Raw genomic sequence first — 15,988 nt, 5'->3', positions numbered from 1 at the left:
TAATTTACCTTTTATAATACAGCACAGGTACTCCTCGACCTACGACCGCCGCAGTCGTACCAAAATTTTTTCAAATTACGTATTTTCTTGTTCCGACGTTAGTGATTGCGCTGTGTACTGACAAAATCTCCGTTTGTAATTCCTTTTAAAATGGCTGGCAAGCTTAAGTGAGAGTTTTGTGGTGCTGAGAAGAAAAAGAGAGACCCATTTTAGATTTTCTGTATTATTTTCGACTTGGATTTGGGGGCTAATGAAGGGTTAAGTTGTTGGTGTTACCAATTTTACATTCGACAACATACTGTATACCGGTAAAGCATAAAATTCTTCTCTAGTAAAGTATTTTTTTACTAATCATGGAACTGAAAATTTGGGTAAAGTATTTTTGGGAGTAATTATCATATCAGAGCAGAAAATTTTCATATGAGAACACCTGTACTGTACAGTACAGTACAGTAGATCCCCTCAATAATGGAATTCTGATAACTGGAATCTTCCAATATATGGAATTGAGATGGATTCTAGCAGAAAAAATAAATAAATAAATTTAGCGTAGCGTAGTCCTGGCCATCTAACACGGTGTTGTTTACATAATGTACTGTATACTCTTCATCTTTCGTGCAAGAACCTTAAAACAAACTACATGTCTTTAATGTTTTATTTCTTAGAGAAGCATTAAATATGTACAGTATAGTATTTCAACACAGTACTATATTAACTGTATTATTGTTACAGAAAAGGTTGTGTGTAAATGTTATGGTATTACAGTACAGTATATAAGTTGGGAATCCATTACTTTACTGTTGCATTTAATTGGGGGGAATGAGGTATTGTATCAAATAACTTAATGGAAAGTTGTTCAAGTAAACAAAATTTGTCCAATACTTAAGAGTAACTCTGGTTATTGTTCGTGTCCAAGTAAGCGGAAAATTTTATAAAATGGAACAGCCTTGCATGAATTATTCCGTTACCGAGACATTCTACAGAATTATACTTTTTTTTGCCGTTTAGCAATACTTTCCCTAATTGTGGGTTGTCGTGTTTTCTTCTGTGAGGGAGATTTTCCTGATGTGGTTTTAACGCCCTTATGAGCAGTTCGAGTCGAAAGATGGCGATTCCTCAGTTTGTACTCATCTTCTGAACCTCTACTTCTGTTGACCTGCAAAGGTGAAGAGGTCCTTAACAATCTTTAAAATGTAATTTTGGGTACAGAGTATTAGACTTTTCTGCAATCAAAGCAATGTATTGGAAAAATCAAATTCAATTACAGTAATACCTCGGTTTACGAGGTTCTCGTTTACGCGTTTCCACATTTACGCGGTCCCTGCCAGAACCGGAATGCCCAATTAAAGCGGTGCACCTACTCATATATGCTGGTGAAGTATAATTTTTTTATTTAGCTCATGAAATTCATACAAATTACCCCGCCAGAATATAATTTACATTGCTGGAATTTTTACAACATGATGATCATTTTAAATATATACATCATGGATTTTGCATTAGACATACAAATTTTAGATCTAATGTAAGAATTATGTTTACACAGCAAATATGTTATCTTTTGTGCAAAATATATGACGTGTATATTCAAAATATTCCTGGTCTTGCAAGGAATCCAGCAATGTCAATTATATTATCCTAACTTTAGTCAGAGGAATTATTTATTACTAAAAATGTAAATATACTGTTTTAACCCAAACATTTCTCTGGTAGGGAGGGAAGGTGGGGGTGGGGGGTAGGGAGGGAGGGAGGGAGGGAGGGAGGGAGGGAGGACCCAGCCAGCATGGGAAGAGGCTGTGGGGTATTTTGATTGACAGATAATGTCTGGGTGAAGTACAATTGTTTTATTTACTGAAGATATTTGTTTTAGCTCATAAAATTCATACAAATTACCCGGCCAGAATATAATTTACATTGCTGGAATTCTTACAATATGATCATCATTTAAATATAAACATCATGGATTTTGCATTGGACATACAAATTTTAGATCTAATGTAAGAATTTTGTTTACACAGAGCAAATATGTTATCTTTTGTACAAAATATATGATGTGAATATTCAAAATATTCCTGGTCTTGCAAGGAATCCAGCAATGTCAATTATATTATCCTAACTTTAGTCTGAGGTATTATTTATTACTATACCTTAAAATCTAGTGTTTTCACCCAAACATTTCTCAGAGAGGAGGAGCCAGCGAGCATGGGAAGGGGGGTTGAGTCCATTATTTGAATGGACATTAACCTGGCGACTGTATTTTTCTTAAATATTAATTGTGTGTGCATACCATCATAAAATTAAGATGTTATTTTTACTACAACATAGGTATTGTGTCGGAAAAAGTGGAGTTTGGGAGTCGGCCCAGTCTCTATTTCAATTAATCCCATATGTTCTGTTATTCCATTTACGCGTTTCTCGTTTTACGCGGATCTCTGCAGGTTCAATTGACCACGTAAATCGGGGTATTACTATACTGTACAGTAATCCTTCACCAGCCATGGGTTTACCAACAGCAGTTTTGAGTATCCATGTTTCATAATTTGTGCAGCATTTGACCAACCAAAATATAAAATTTTCAGTTTCTGCAGGTTCCATGGTTTCAAAATTATAAACAAATCTGTCCATATGTACTGTACTGTGTTACCTATAAAATTAATAAAGTATAAGCTATTTATACATTAATACTATTAAAGGCTGGTGAAGCATACTGTAATGTGCAGTAGTTATTACATTATTGGGGTACAGCTGTACAGTACATCCTTTATTTCTTTAAGTTTTTACAATACACCTGTTCTGTATCCACAAGTAGAAAGTTGGACTTATGAACAAGCCTCAGAAGTGTACTTCATTCAGAAGTAGAGGAGCACCTATACTGTTTTTCTTATACTAACCAGTGTTTCATACAAGTATTTTTATACTGTAAAGGTAATGAATTTTTCTTTACATATAGCATATACCCTATATACAGTATACTGCACTTATTTTTAACTTCTAGATCATACATTGTATGGCAATCAAAATTTTAACAACCACAGGAGAATTCTAGAATGTAATTCCCATGGTTGGTGAGGGATTACTGTATTTTGTCTATAATTTTCTACACTATTTTGAAATGTTGAGGACTCTAATTATAACATCAATTAAATAAAAGCACACCTGGCTCAAGCCTATTCTGCATTTTCAAACTGCAAGCAACATAATTCTTGAGTATTATATTCAATAACTTAATGTCCACTTCTACAATACAGCAAGTAAAAAAAAAAAAAAAAAAATTGCTCAAACAACACCCAAAAAAATTTTGATTACTAAATCCCTCCACTCTGGAATCTGAGAAAAATAAACTATAAACACAAACCACTCTTCGTTGGTCTTGGTTAAATTCCCTCTGTAAAGCTTCTGCCAATAGGCGATCTTCTTCTTCCTGTTTGAGTAGGGCCTCCACTGAATGCTGCTCTGCTACCAGTGTTGCCAATGATTCCTGCAAATGTAGTTTGTTATCTGGTACTGTACTTTAACAGATATTAAGGAATATGACATTTTCCACAATTGAGTACAGTAAAACAGTACTGTACTAATCCAATTTGTTTATCATATATAACTTGGACTTGTGTACAAAGAAATGTTTATTCCTTTTATGTGTTTGCCCTTAGGACAATTATTTATTTTACCTGTATTGTATATAACATTGTGTGTGTACACACACATGCACACAAATAAATAATAAGTAATGGGAAAATCCTCTCACAAACAATCTGAAAAAATTATTAAAATGTTGAGTCTACTCCGTGCTTTATTAATAACAAAGCACGGAATGGAGTTAAGAATAGACCCGATAAAAAAATCTGATTTAATTATTTGTGAAAGGATTTTCCCATTACATGTATTATTTATTTGTATGTGTTTTTATGTGTGTCTATACACACACACACATATATACAATACAATACTATACAATCAGAAAGAAATGTATTAAAAATATTGAGTCTACTCTCAAGTCCACTCTGTGCTTTGTTATTAATAAAGTACGGAGTAGACTTGAGGTCAGACTCAACATTTTTAATAAATGTTTTTCTGATTATTTGAGAGGATTTTCCCATTATTATTTATTTGTATGTGTTTTGTGTGTCTACACACATACACATATACAATACAGGTAAAGGAAATTACTGTCTCTAGAACGAATGGCTCCCTGTCCTGGCCATGAAAATGCCAGCAACTCTAAAACTACACTTAGACATTCTTGGGCACATCCAGCGTGTTATCTGCAAATAATAGAGGCCCGCAAAATAAAAATCTGCAAATTATCCAGGAGTACTGTACTGTAGTTCCTTTTGACTTCTTTACACCCTTCACTAATTAAAAAAAAAATTATGCGACTAAAATAAAGAAACTCGTCTAAATACCAGGAAAACAAGAATGAGAGAACAAGAACTGGTTACAAGCTGCATCAACCCAGGTTGGTCAGTGTGGGGTATGCAGGAAAGCAAAAAAAAAAAAAGCCACCTAGATTAGAGTTCTATGAAATTACTGAAAACACAAAAAATACAATAAATAAATAAAATATAATACACTTACTGGATTAAACTCCAGGCCATTAATTATTGATGTCAATTCCATTGGTGCGTTACGGTGAAGACCTAGTTTACCTGTTGAACTATCACACACTTCACCAACTGCTGTCTCCTTTTCTGTACCACCACCACATTCATGAATACAATCATGTGTTTTGGGTTTTTCATTTACCAGTCTGTTACAGTCATTTTCATTCACAATTACTTTGTCCTTCCCATTTGTTATAGTTTGAGAGTTTGTTGACACAGAGTTTTCAATATCAGTTTCATCACTATCATTATCTTCTCTAAATGCATTATTACAATTCAGACCAATTATTCCACTATAACACTCTATATCAGGGCTGTCCTGAATATTAATAATTTTGGTTTCATCAGCTGCCAATTTTCCCTTTCCTGATTTACATGGACTGTTTTTTCTTCTTCTTTGCGTATTTTCCTTCCCCGAATTGATCTGGCGATGACGATTACCGAGCTGTGAAGATAGGGTCAAGTCTTCAGGCTCTGAAAGATAAAATACCCGTACAGTATAATCACTATAACAAACAAGGAAGATTAGAGGAACCTATCACAGTAGCTGTCATCAGCCACAGCTGCCATTTTTATGAATTTGGGTAACAAAGAACAGACCAACCACACGAATGACTAGTAATCTGATAAGTGATGAAATATATTAATAACTAATCTTATAAGTTCCTCAAAAGTTTCCCTTCATTGGTTCATGTTTTCCTTGGAAGGATTCAACTCATTAACACAGGTACAGGGTACTAATTCAAATAGCTAAGGATACCAAAATTCCTCAATGATCAAGTGAGTAAGGCATACAATTCTTTTATGTGATTCAATGACCTTGATCATCACAATGGAGGTTTAAGCCCTTGAGGCTTAACACTAAGACTGACTCCTCCCAGGCCAAAAAACTGTAATACTAGTCACAGAAAATTACTACTACATTGATACATATTTGCATACAGGTAAGAATATGGTGTCATGACATTTGTATACATACAAACACTTGTCTACATCCAAAAGACATACCAGACTCTGAACTCTGAGATGATGTAATTTCCCTTAGTTGTCTCCAAATTCTATTGTCCACACATGCTGATATGCTGCCTGATGCTAATGGAATGACTAAAGCAGCAACATCTGTGGTGTCTAGTCTTGAAGAACTAATGGGTGAACTACTGGCTCTTGCACTGGATGTGGTTGGGGTATCGTTGATATCCTGATTTGTTTTGGTAATGACTCTCATATTGCTCCCTGAAAGAAAATGAGTATTAAAATCTCTCTATGCTAATACAGTTCTTCATATATATGCAGTCCAAAATTTACAATGATCCTGTTAATAACTATCCAAAGTTATGAACAAAAAGTATTATACCTGTACTTTCGATATATTGGTACTTACAAAAAACCCAAAGCTAGGTTTTTTTTTTTTGCAATTTTTTTCATAGCAGTGCTTCTTGTACCCAACCTCATTAGTTTATAAGGCCAAACTAAAAGCGACATATAGTACTGTGCTGTATTAACCAGGCGCGGGGCAATTAATTAACTTTGCTTAACTAATTAACTTTTGAAATAACAGTTTAACATACCGGTAACTTAATCAAAATTTTGGCACATTAATTGATTAACTTTGACTAATTATCAATTTACTCCTTAGAAAATATAACGAATAAAATATAACACACCAGCCCTTGCGTTCAGTGAGTATCCAATTGATATGTGATGAATAAGTGAAGGTGTGAAAACAATGTTAATAAAGTGTAGTAGGCATGTCATGAAAAAAAATTCGAGTTGAAGCTTTCACTGATTATCATTTAGCATTATAAAGTGTAATAAGTATGTGATTAAAAAAGTTGGAGTATAAACCTTCAGTGATTGTTATTTAATTGATATGCAGAATTCTTATTTTTTGTTGTTAAGTGTTCAGGCCTGACGGGTGCTGAATAAGTGATGAAAGGTTTGAATACATTATGTTTAACTTTATAAAGTGTAAGAAGTATGTGATGAAAAGGTTTGCGTTTAAACTTTCAATGATTATTATTTATTCGATATGCAGAATTCTTATCATATCGTGATATAATTTTTCAAGTAAGAAAGTCAAACTTGCTTCTGCATACTGAAATTATAAAATTATTTACATGTGAAAAACTGTTGAGTAGAAAATAAAAAAGTAAAGAATTTATAATTGTTTTGTCTCAAGACTTATTCATACCAAGCAAGTAGTGTGCCAGACTGCCTGACCCAGTTTGGCTATTCAGGTATTCAAACCACAGTATTTATTGACTCTTCTGGAAAACATTTACAGGATATTAAGTTATTTAATCCACATGAAAATTCTCCAAAACAAATTTGACATAGACTGGTTAACTTAACTTAATCGAAAAAATCTTAACTTAATTAGTTAATGTAAAAAAAAAACCAGGTTAACTGGAAAAAAATTAAAATTAACTTTACTAAGCGTAGTTAAATTTGAAACTTAATCGCCCCATGCCTGGTATTAACCCCTTGGGTATTAGGCACCTCTGTGCTGAATAAAATCACCTGCTGTTAGCCAAATTAAAAATTAAAAGGGACAGGGGTAAGGGGAATAGAAAAGGCAAAGTAAGGATAAAGTTATATGATGCCCTAGTCTCTTCTGCTACACCTTCCCCCCCAGGTGGGGGAACAGGTGGTGGCAGAGGATAAAAACAAAAGGAAAGTCGTTCTTGGAAAACTCCTAAGTGGCATAGTAAAGGTGTAACATATACATTGTACTGACAGTAAGCCAGAAGCAGCTGTGTCCATTGACTCAATGACTCTTCAAAGCATCCTGGGCAAGGCACACACTGCCAGGTGTTCTAGTGAAGTCATCTGGTGAGTGATCCATTGGCCATAAAAAAAATTATTTCTTTCCACTTGCAGGTAAACAATAAACAGCAGTCAAGGAAATTCTCCAGTTATACTCATATCTGCATAAAACAAGTTGAAGTTGCCCTTTGGTCACCTCCCAAGCCTCTAAAAACAATAAAAAATTAAAACATTTACCAATATAAACATCCATTGGACCATGGGGTGTTTTAACAGGTTTATTGGAAGTGCGACCTAATTTGGAGGAACCACCTGAACGATCCTTAGCATTCTGTGGAAGCCGTTGCTTCTGCTCCTTCCACTCCGTTTTCTGTCAGAATATCATATTAAATTGTTATTACTGTTAGTACTTGTAAAGAAATTGTTCATTATGTCTATTTCCACTACAACAAAACTTAAATGGAAAGCTATCAAGGAAAAAATTATACTGTAACAACCTGAATAAAAATCTTTTACCATGTAGGACTGCTGCCAGTCTACCTTCATAACATCCCCAAATTAAATACAACTAAGGGTTTCTAATGCAAAATATTCCCATCATACTTCTATAACATTTATAGCAAGATATCTTTGCAAATATTTCTGAAACATCGTCCATGCTATAAAAAGTCATTAAATTAATAACCAATGTTATTTTTTCTATAATTCCTTCACTACTCACATTTTGTTCAATGTAAATTAGCTACAGAAGTTCTGGCAATATATGAAGCATTTCCCTACCATAGACATTTAGGACACTGCTGTGGAAACATTACTACATGGTTCCTACCACCCTGGGGTATCATGAAAAAAAGTATGGATGAGTGGAATACTGTATACAAGAAGAATCCATTTTAGAGCAGACTTTGTGTAAGAATGCTTGGTAGCTTTGGCAATTTTTTTTGTTCGATTTGAAAGTTCTTCACATGCCAGTACTATTATCAAGCAGAAAACGAAAAAGTTTTGGGCTAGTTTAACAGTTATCCACAAAGTATGAGAGCTTTCTATTGATGAGAGGGCAGTAATGTTGTCACAACATAACCAGAAATGTCAATTCAGCACCTGGCACAATATCAGCATCCTTTTCTGTATAAGCCACATTATATACACTGTCACAATCACACAATACAAAAAGTTTCATTCCAAATTAATTACCCAATTCAAGTAAAAACTTTTAATGCCACATTCTCAGGCAGGTTATTAAAAGTTCACACCCCTTAGTGTCACAACATTCTCTGGTAGTCTTCAACATTATTCTTAATTGCCTAGAGAAGGGAAGCTGGCCATAAATGGTCAAATGGTCATCAAACACCCTTTACTTCAAAACCAGAATATTATTTAAATCATAGGCTGTCAGACAGAAGTAAACACTGCCAATATGATGACAATTCAAATGTAGAGATCACTTCATCTTAAGTTCCATGAGAAAAGCTGCATAGCATACACAATTGGTGTTGACAGTAGGGTCATGCATGGAAAACATGGCCACTAATGTGTGTCATCTAAGTATATAACTGAAGGATTGATTAAAAAAAGAAAACAAAATGGATTTAGGCCAAGACTTGCTTCATAAAGCATTATTCAACAGGGGCAGTAATGGATTTACAGCTTTTGCAATACTACTCTGAAAAAATGGTCCCTTCTTTAGAATCCAGAAGTTCCCCTCCCCTAAAAGAGGTGAGCTGCCTGAAATTTACGTTTGAGGGGGCTGTCTCAAAGTCACTTGCTGAATGACGTGTACGCTATAAAAAAAATATTATTCTAATGATCTCCTAATTTACAAATATTACATCCCTCATTAATTATAATATTTTATACCTCAATCTGGCGTGCAACAGCCTCATCACTGGCACACAACTCTCGGAACTGCTTCAACTTTTCTTCCATACACATCTTTTCTGCTTCCTGATAAACAATAAGTAAACATTAAAAAATCTGTAGCAACAAAAGAATAATAAAGCAAATAATCACATCTATCCTCATTCAGCAGTGTCTATACTCCACACAACCCCATCACACCTTCACTTCATGGGCCAGCATGGCATCCTTTTCTGCTAGGAGCTCCTGCTCTTTTCGTCGTTCCCGTAGTTTCATTTTTTCCTGGTCCTGTCAACGAGATAACTTTGTAACCAAGAATAAATCAAAGATATAAATATAATTTTAAATTACATATTCATATATAGTCCAGGCAGTCATCATAATACAAAAGGAATGCATTCTTTAGATGTTGTGTATAAAGTGGAAAATCATATAAAGGCTGAACCTCAATTTAATGGCATCGATGGAACCTGGACCACCATTAAATCCAGTTTGCTGTTAAATCGAAGAGTGGGGGGGGGGGGATCACTGATGAAACCATTGTATCAAGCTACCAAGATTATCACATTTGTCATAATATTTTATGCTAGAAATGATAAATGTTTCAGAGATGGTGTTTATATTTATAAGGAGGTCCTGTAGTACAGTACAGGCAAGCCCCATAATTCATAGCCAAGGTATTCGTAACCCCGTTTATCCGCAATCAATTTATTGTTACCCATTTTCATTATTCGCAATGGCTGCCCCGTTTATTCGCAAATTCTTACGAGCAAAAAATTTGAACCGTGCGCCTCAACCGTAGCGTAGGACAGCACGTGTACGTATTCCTCCGCCATACGCTCCCGCTCGCCTCAAGTCTCACACGTACTGACGTGTGTTTTGTGTGATCTCGCAATGCCTAACCAACCAGCTACTAAAACTCCCAGCAATGGTGCTAAGAGATCACGTATGGCAGTTACGTTGGAAGTGAAATTGGATATCATAAAAAGACATGAACACGGAGAAGGAACGTCAGTGATTTGGCGCATGCACGGCTTGGCTCCCTCTACGGTGCATTCCATAGTTAAAAGAGCTGACAAGATCAAGGAGAGGCCAGGTGTGCAACACCACTGACAGTCTACCCTCAAGTCCATGCTTTATTAATAAAGTGATAAATTACGGACTTGAGGGTAGATTCACATTTTTAATGAATTTGTTTATGATTATTTGTGAGAGTATTTTCCCATTATTATTTGTTTGTATGTGTTTTGTGCGTGTCTACACACACACACACATATATATATACAATACAGGTAAAAGAAATAATTGTTCTAATAGCAAACACATAAAGGGAATATACATTTCTTTGTACACACGTAAAAATGTAACCCTCCCCCTCCCTCCGCAAATGTTATTCATGGATTTGGCGATTTGCGGCCATTTTGAGAACCTAACCCCTGCGAATTTGGGGGGCCCCTTGTATTGGGAATTTATAGGCATCCAAGTTTGCTTGCAATAAATTTTGAATTTCCTTCTACCTGCAGTAGCTGTATCAGTCTATTTGAAGCAATTTCTTCCTCAGTTTTCCTCAGGGCTGCTTCCTCAAGCTGTTTTGCCAGGAAAGTCTCATACTCTTGACGAATTTCCCCTGGAGCACTCACAGAGTGGACTGGAACAAATACTTCTGAAACAAAATGATATAAATAATGAAAAACATGCACTCATTACATTATCTACACACACACAGCCAATGAATGAAGTATATGCATATTACATTCAGTTAATAAGCTTCTACCTTGACAGACATGTGCTTACTCCACCATGATACTAATTTTCTTTCTATCTTATTTCAGAACCACAATGTTTGGAAAATTATCTGGAATTGATATTGCTAGTAATATGGCTGTGCAGTCAAGGAAAAGCATCACTATGGATGGTAAAATACAGATTTTGAGTCAGGTTGACATTGATCATAGCTTGGGTTCGGCTATAACAACCATTAGAGCCATTCTCAAGATTGCAGCCAAGATAAGGGCTTCTGCTCAATCCACCAGTTCTTTAAGAGCAACCAAGACAACTCATTCAGTGAACACTTTAATGGAAAAGATGGAAAGCTAGTTGGGCAAGTGGGTTGTAAGATCAAACACAGTGCCACATGCCCCTCCGCCAACTAACCCTCATGAAGAAGGCTAGGAACACCTCCTCCTGCCTGCATGAAGGAGACGGCAAGGGATTGACAATGGAGATGTTTCAGGTCGGGGAAAGTTGGTTCAAGAAAATTAACTGTCATAGTAACTTGCAGAGTACATATCTCTGATGAAGCTATGAGTACTGAGTCTGCTGACATATAGGCAGCTACTGAATTCTTTGACTCCTTGAAGGCAATCATCAACCACAACAGTTTTCATCTTCAACTTGACTTTAATGTCAAAGAGGCAGGTAATGTTTGGAAGCCTATTACTTCATTCCACAGGAAGAGAGGCATGTTCCAGGGCTCAAAGATAAAAAGGATTGCCTTATGCTTCTGCTGGGTGGTTATGCTTCAAGTGATTTCAAGATCAAACCTTCTTACATATACTGTATGTACTTCACTTCTCGGGAACATCTACCTGTTTTCTGGAAGGCAGTCTACATCTTCCAGCAGTCAACCAGTACTGTACCGAGCAGAAAATTACCTCGAGTGTAAAGCATAGTCAATGGATGAAAGTGCCTAAGGTTACACAGAGACCCTTGACTCCCAAAGGAGATCAGTGCCTGTGGTAGTTGTTACTTTATTCACAGGATAAAAACTGATTACCTAAATGCAAAGCCAAAAACACACACACACACACACACACACATGCCAAAAACAAAAAAATTGGAAGGTTATGGTATGGTGTTTACCTTCACTATCAGTGTCGTCTACTCCACGTATACGAGCTTCTACCTTGGCAGAAAACTTGTCCCGGATCTTCTGCCAAAGTTTGGTGTCAATTAATCTATTGGTTTTGCTGGTACGACGCACCCAAACACTAATTCTGTGAATAGGATAATTGGTTTTAAAGATCTAAAAATAATATACAAAATTTATAGTTTATTCATAATGTCATCCCATACCCAACACATAACTAACATACATACTATAAACTGCAAAAATATTGTCAATATACCTGTACAGGTATCCCTCATTTAACGATAGGGTGGTGCTCCTGAAAAACCTAACATTAAGCGAAATTATCACTAAACAAGGGATAACAGCAACGGGCGACCAACAGGTTCAAACAGCAGTACAGCATTGTACTCCCTAATAATAATAATGATGATGATGATGATGATGATGATGATGATAATAATAATAATAAACGAGTTTGTTATAAATTGTTTCAAAGTTTAACAGTTGACTTCTTAACACCAAACTTCTATATAAATGATGTGGTTCGTGGTTAAACCTAATTTGAACAAATTTCAAATTGCATAAGTCAAAAACGAAAAAAATTGCTATGATAAACAATTAAATTGATACATAGCATATCATAAAATACAATAACACTAAAAAGAACTCCTTCCACACTCAAACCATCCTCTGGGTGATACCACAAAGTTCAGCCAGACAATCACTGAGCTGACTCTCTGACGTGTGGTTGCAGCGCTATGTATACCGTGATGTCACATTAGGGAGGGATTCAGGGGGCGGGGGCTGGGCCAGCAACACAGTTATTGCCCACTGCCTCCAAAAATGCATTCATTACACACACATACACACCCATGCCACCCCATCCCCAGTTTTCCCATTCCCAGTGAGTCAAGCTATCGTTAAAACAGAATTTTGAGCTAACATTTGGTGAGAAAGTGTCAAAATATTTTTAGCGCTAAACCGAATTAACGTAAAGTGAATTAACACTAAAAGAGAGACACCTGTATTTTACAATAGGCACTTATTACTGTATTTAATATTTAAATTAATTTGGATAATGGATTGCCTTAAAAAAAAATACACAATATTTACTAGAGGTATTATTTTACTTTAGGACATAGTGCACCCAAAAGTTATAAACTACTGAATCATTTAGATCTACCCATTCTGAGCATTTTGAACCCCATTTATACCATTCAAAAATTAAAAATAGCGATATAATTGAATTTAATTGATTTACGTAATTTACAGTCTTTGTCTGAGATGTTATCGGCATGAAACCGAGTTAATTATGGATCATGCATGCCCATATTGACTGACGTCATTCAGTCATGACTAATGATGTATCGATATCACCCTGAGAATTTTTTTACCAATCACATTTAAATTTTTCAAAGCAGCCTGGGTATGGATTTGAAAATCCATAACCAGTCTGACAACGGCCGTGGTCGTGTGTCAGTCGTGCTCCTATGATTATTTTAAGTTTATTGTTAAGTTTTACGAGAAAGACGATCATTCTATCCAATTCGTACGTAATCACGGTGATCTCCCTATGTCTGTCGAGTGCCCGCACTGTAAATTGCCTTGTAAATATAGAAAGGACAAGAACCAGTGGTTCTATAATCGTTCAAGGAGGTACACAAAGAGTAAGAAGAGGAATATTTGTCAATACATTATCTTCCACTTCTAAGGTACTGTATTGTACTTTCGGACATGGTGTGCCCCAAAGTTTCAAACTACTGAAACGGTTAGGTTAGGTTAGTTTAAGCTAGGCCTACTTGGGGTCCCGGCTAGGGGTTAGGTTGGGTTAGGTTGGGTTTAGGTTAGTTTAAGCTAGGCCTACTTGGTGTCCCGGCTAGGGGTTAGGTTGGGTTGGGTAGGGTTAGGTTAGTTTATATTTAAATTCTTTTTCCATTAAAATTCAGAGGCTGTGAAGTCAAGAATTACCAACTCAACTATTACTCACTGTATTAGTTCAGCTGTATGATCTTAAATTTTTAAAAATAGCAGAGCATGATTGTGCCACTACCTACACTGTGTGTCAGTGGTACACCCAGCGCGCTCTGTGTCAGTTATATAAGATAGGTGTTGTCCAGTATGACCAAGGTTCTCCAGCTACTGTACTTCAGTTTCTTCTATACTAAAACTGGACCCATCAGGGAAGATACTCCCTGGAACTCTTGAGAGGCCAGTTACTCCAGTTAGCACTATCAACACTTGAAACACAGGTCAGGTAACACTACAGTACTAGACCAGCCATGTCAGAAGCCATTACTGCATGTCCTACAGACTGTAGCAGTGTAGGTGGTAAATAATACCTCACCTCATTTACGAGTTTCCAGGGAATAAAAACACATTTATTTTACCTTTTACGACAGAGAGGACAAGCCAGGGAGGTCTGGGCTACCTGCTGGTTGAAACACTGCATACACAGGGAGTGAGAGCAAGGCATCGTTACCGGCTCTATCAGTATAGAAAGACATATTGGGCACATAACATCCGAGATGGATAACTCTCTGCTATCAGGTCCGGAGCCACAATTATTAACATTATATGACGCCATAACTCCCCGAGGCCGACGCGCCAGACTCCGGCCTTCTCCTGACGTTACTGGCCCTGGCTCTGGCTGGGCTGGCGAGTGGCTAAAGCGAATCACCTGATACTGATATTTTCCTAATTCACTTTAATTTTCACCTTAATGTGTAATCACATTGCACTCTGTATATGAAGATCTTTCTATTTATTTTTTAAATAGGATAGATGACAATAATAAATGGAGGAAATTGGTATATGGTATATATTTTAACTCATTTTGAATGCCTTATACTTGGCGCCAGTATGACAACGTCCTGTCTACGTCAGCTCGTGCTGCCTCACTGCCGACGTACGATTGACAAAACATGAATCAACAAGAGTAAATTGTTTCTAGTTTTCTCTATTCAATTGATTAATATATTGCAGTGGAAGGTTTTTCTCAGATAGTGAACCAGTTTAGTCAGAGTTCGTAGCCAGTTCATATATATATATATATATATATATATATATATTTATTCAGATTTCAAGTAGACTGGTGTAGCTCATTAAAGGAAAGCAACTTACTGATGAACAATGATACCAAAAGGAACGGATCAAATAAAGATACCCCCTCAAGAATAGCCACTTAAAAATCTTCCCCCCACCCAACCCTTTTCAAACTGATGCATTACTTCCCTCAAGCCTCAATACCTAACCTAACCTTGCTGACCGCATTACCTGAGGGCTGAATCATGGTGATCAACTGACGAACAGCCACCCCGATCGCACCCACATGAATCCCCCTAAATTCATGTACTGTACAGTACTGTGTTGTTTCCGTCATAGTATTACCTTTGTCTTTAGGTGTGTGATATTTGTATATTTATCCTATTTCTTGTTTCTATCAACGGGTATGTTTATTTCCTGCAAAGTCGAAATTAAAAACGCAAGTAGGAGTATCAGACCCGAGGCTTGAAGATGGTAGTTACGCAGATTCTGACCAGGATAAAGCTGAGGCATTGAACAACTTCTTTTCCTCCGTGTTCACAAGAGAGGATGCGATTAACCTTCCTGCGTTTGAGGACAGACGATTCGACACAGCACTGACCCACATTGTGTTCACAGAAGAGGGTATTAGAAATAAACTGTAAAAGCTATACTACAGACGGGCAAGGGGTGACCTAATTGAGGTGTATAAGCATCTCAGGGGGCACTACTCAGTCGAGTGTCCTTACTTGGAGCTGGCGGACGCTCGCCCTACAAGGGGTCACAGCTCAACATTGAAGAATCCGCAAGTCCAGAAGACTGTGAGGGCAAACTTTTTCGGAGTAAGGGTTGTAAACTCTTGGAACAATCTACCAGAAAATGTTGTGACGGC

At 36.5% G+C, this 15,988-nt stretch overlaps 1 protein-coding gene across 3 annotated transcripts; it reads right to left on the bottom strand.

Moving 5' to 3' along the window:
* Positions 1 to 641: 641 nt before the first annotated feature.
* LOC121855793 (E3 ubiquitin-protein ligase rnf168-like) lies at positions 642 to 14,721 on the bottom strand. Of its 3 annotated transcripts, none has more exons than XM_042350902.1 (10): positions 14,463 to 14,721; positions 12,087 to 12,220; positions 10,742 to 10,887; positions 9,426 to 9,512; positions 9,225 to 9,311; positions 7,605 to 7,737; positions 5,610 to 5,834; positions 4,576 to 5,075; positions 3,356 to 3,478; positions 642 to 1,156 (listed from the first exon to the last, which is right to left on the bottom strand). In XM_042350902.1, the coding sequence occupies exons 1-10, from the start codon at positions 14,657 to 14,659 to the stop codon at positions 986 to 988; spliced, it is 1,803 nt and encodes a 600-aa protein (XP_042206836.1). In that variant the 5' UTR covers positions 14,660 to 14,721; the 3' UTR covers positions 642 to 985. The 3 variants fall into 3 exon arrangements, with proteins under 3 accessions (XP_042206836.1, XP_042206844.1, XP_042206853.1); XM_042350910.1 differs by having other exon boundaries at positions 10,742 to 10,884; XM_042350919.1 differs by lacking the exon at positions 9,225 to 9,311.
* Between the last annotated feature and the right edge of the window lie 1,267 nt (positions 14,722 to 15,988).

Source organism: Homarus americanus, unplaced genomic scaffold, assembly GCF_018991925.1.
Source record: "Homarus americanus isolate GMGI-L3 unplaced genomic scaffold, GMGI_Hamer_2.0 scaffold1024, whole genome shotgun sequence".
Classification (NCBI taxonomy): domain Eukaryota; kingdom Metazoa; phylum Arthropoda; class Malacostraca; order Decapoda; family Nephropidae; genus Homarus; species Homarus americanus.
The sequence above is the reverse complement of the archived record's forward strand: the minus strand, read 5'-3'. Positions and strand labels throughout refer to the sequence as shown.

Bases quoted from the DNA above. Each gene is read 5' to 3' on its own strand.
- LOC121855793 (XM_042350902.1), bottom strand. From the start codon at position 14,659: ATGGCGTCATATAATGTTAATAATTGTGGCTCCGGACCTGATAGCAGA. The intron at 10,888-12,086 runs GTAAACACCATA...ATTTTGTTTCAG, and splicing joins AGACGACACTGATAGTGAAG to AAGTATTTGTTCCAGTCCAC. The intron at 7,738-9,224 runs GTATAAAATATT...ATATTCTGACAG, and splicing joins CTGTTGCACGCCAGATTGAG to AAAACGGAGTGGAAGGAGCA.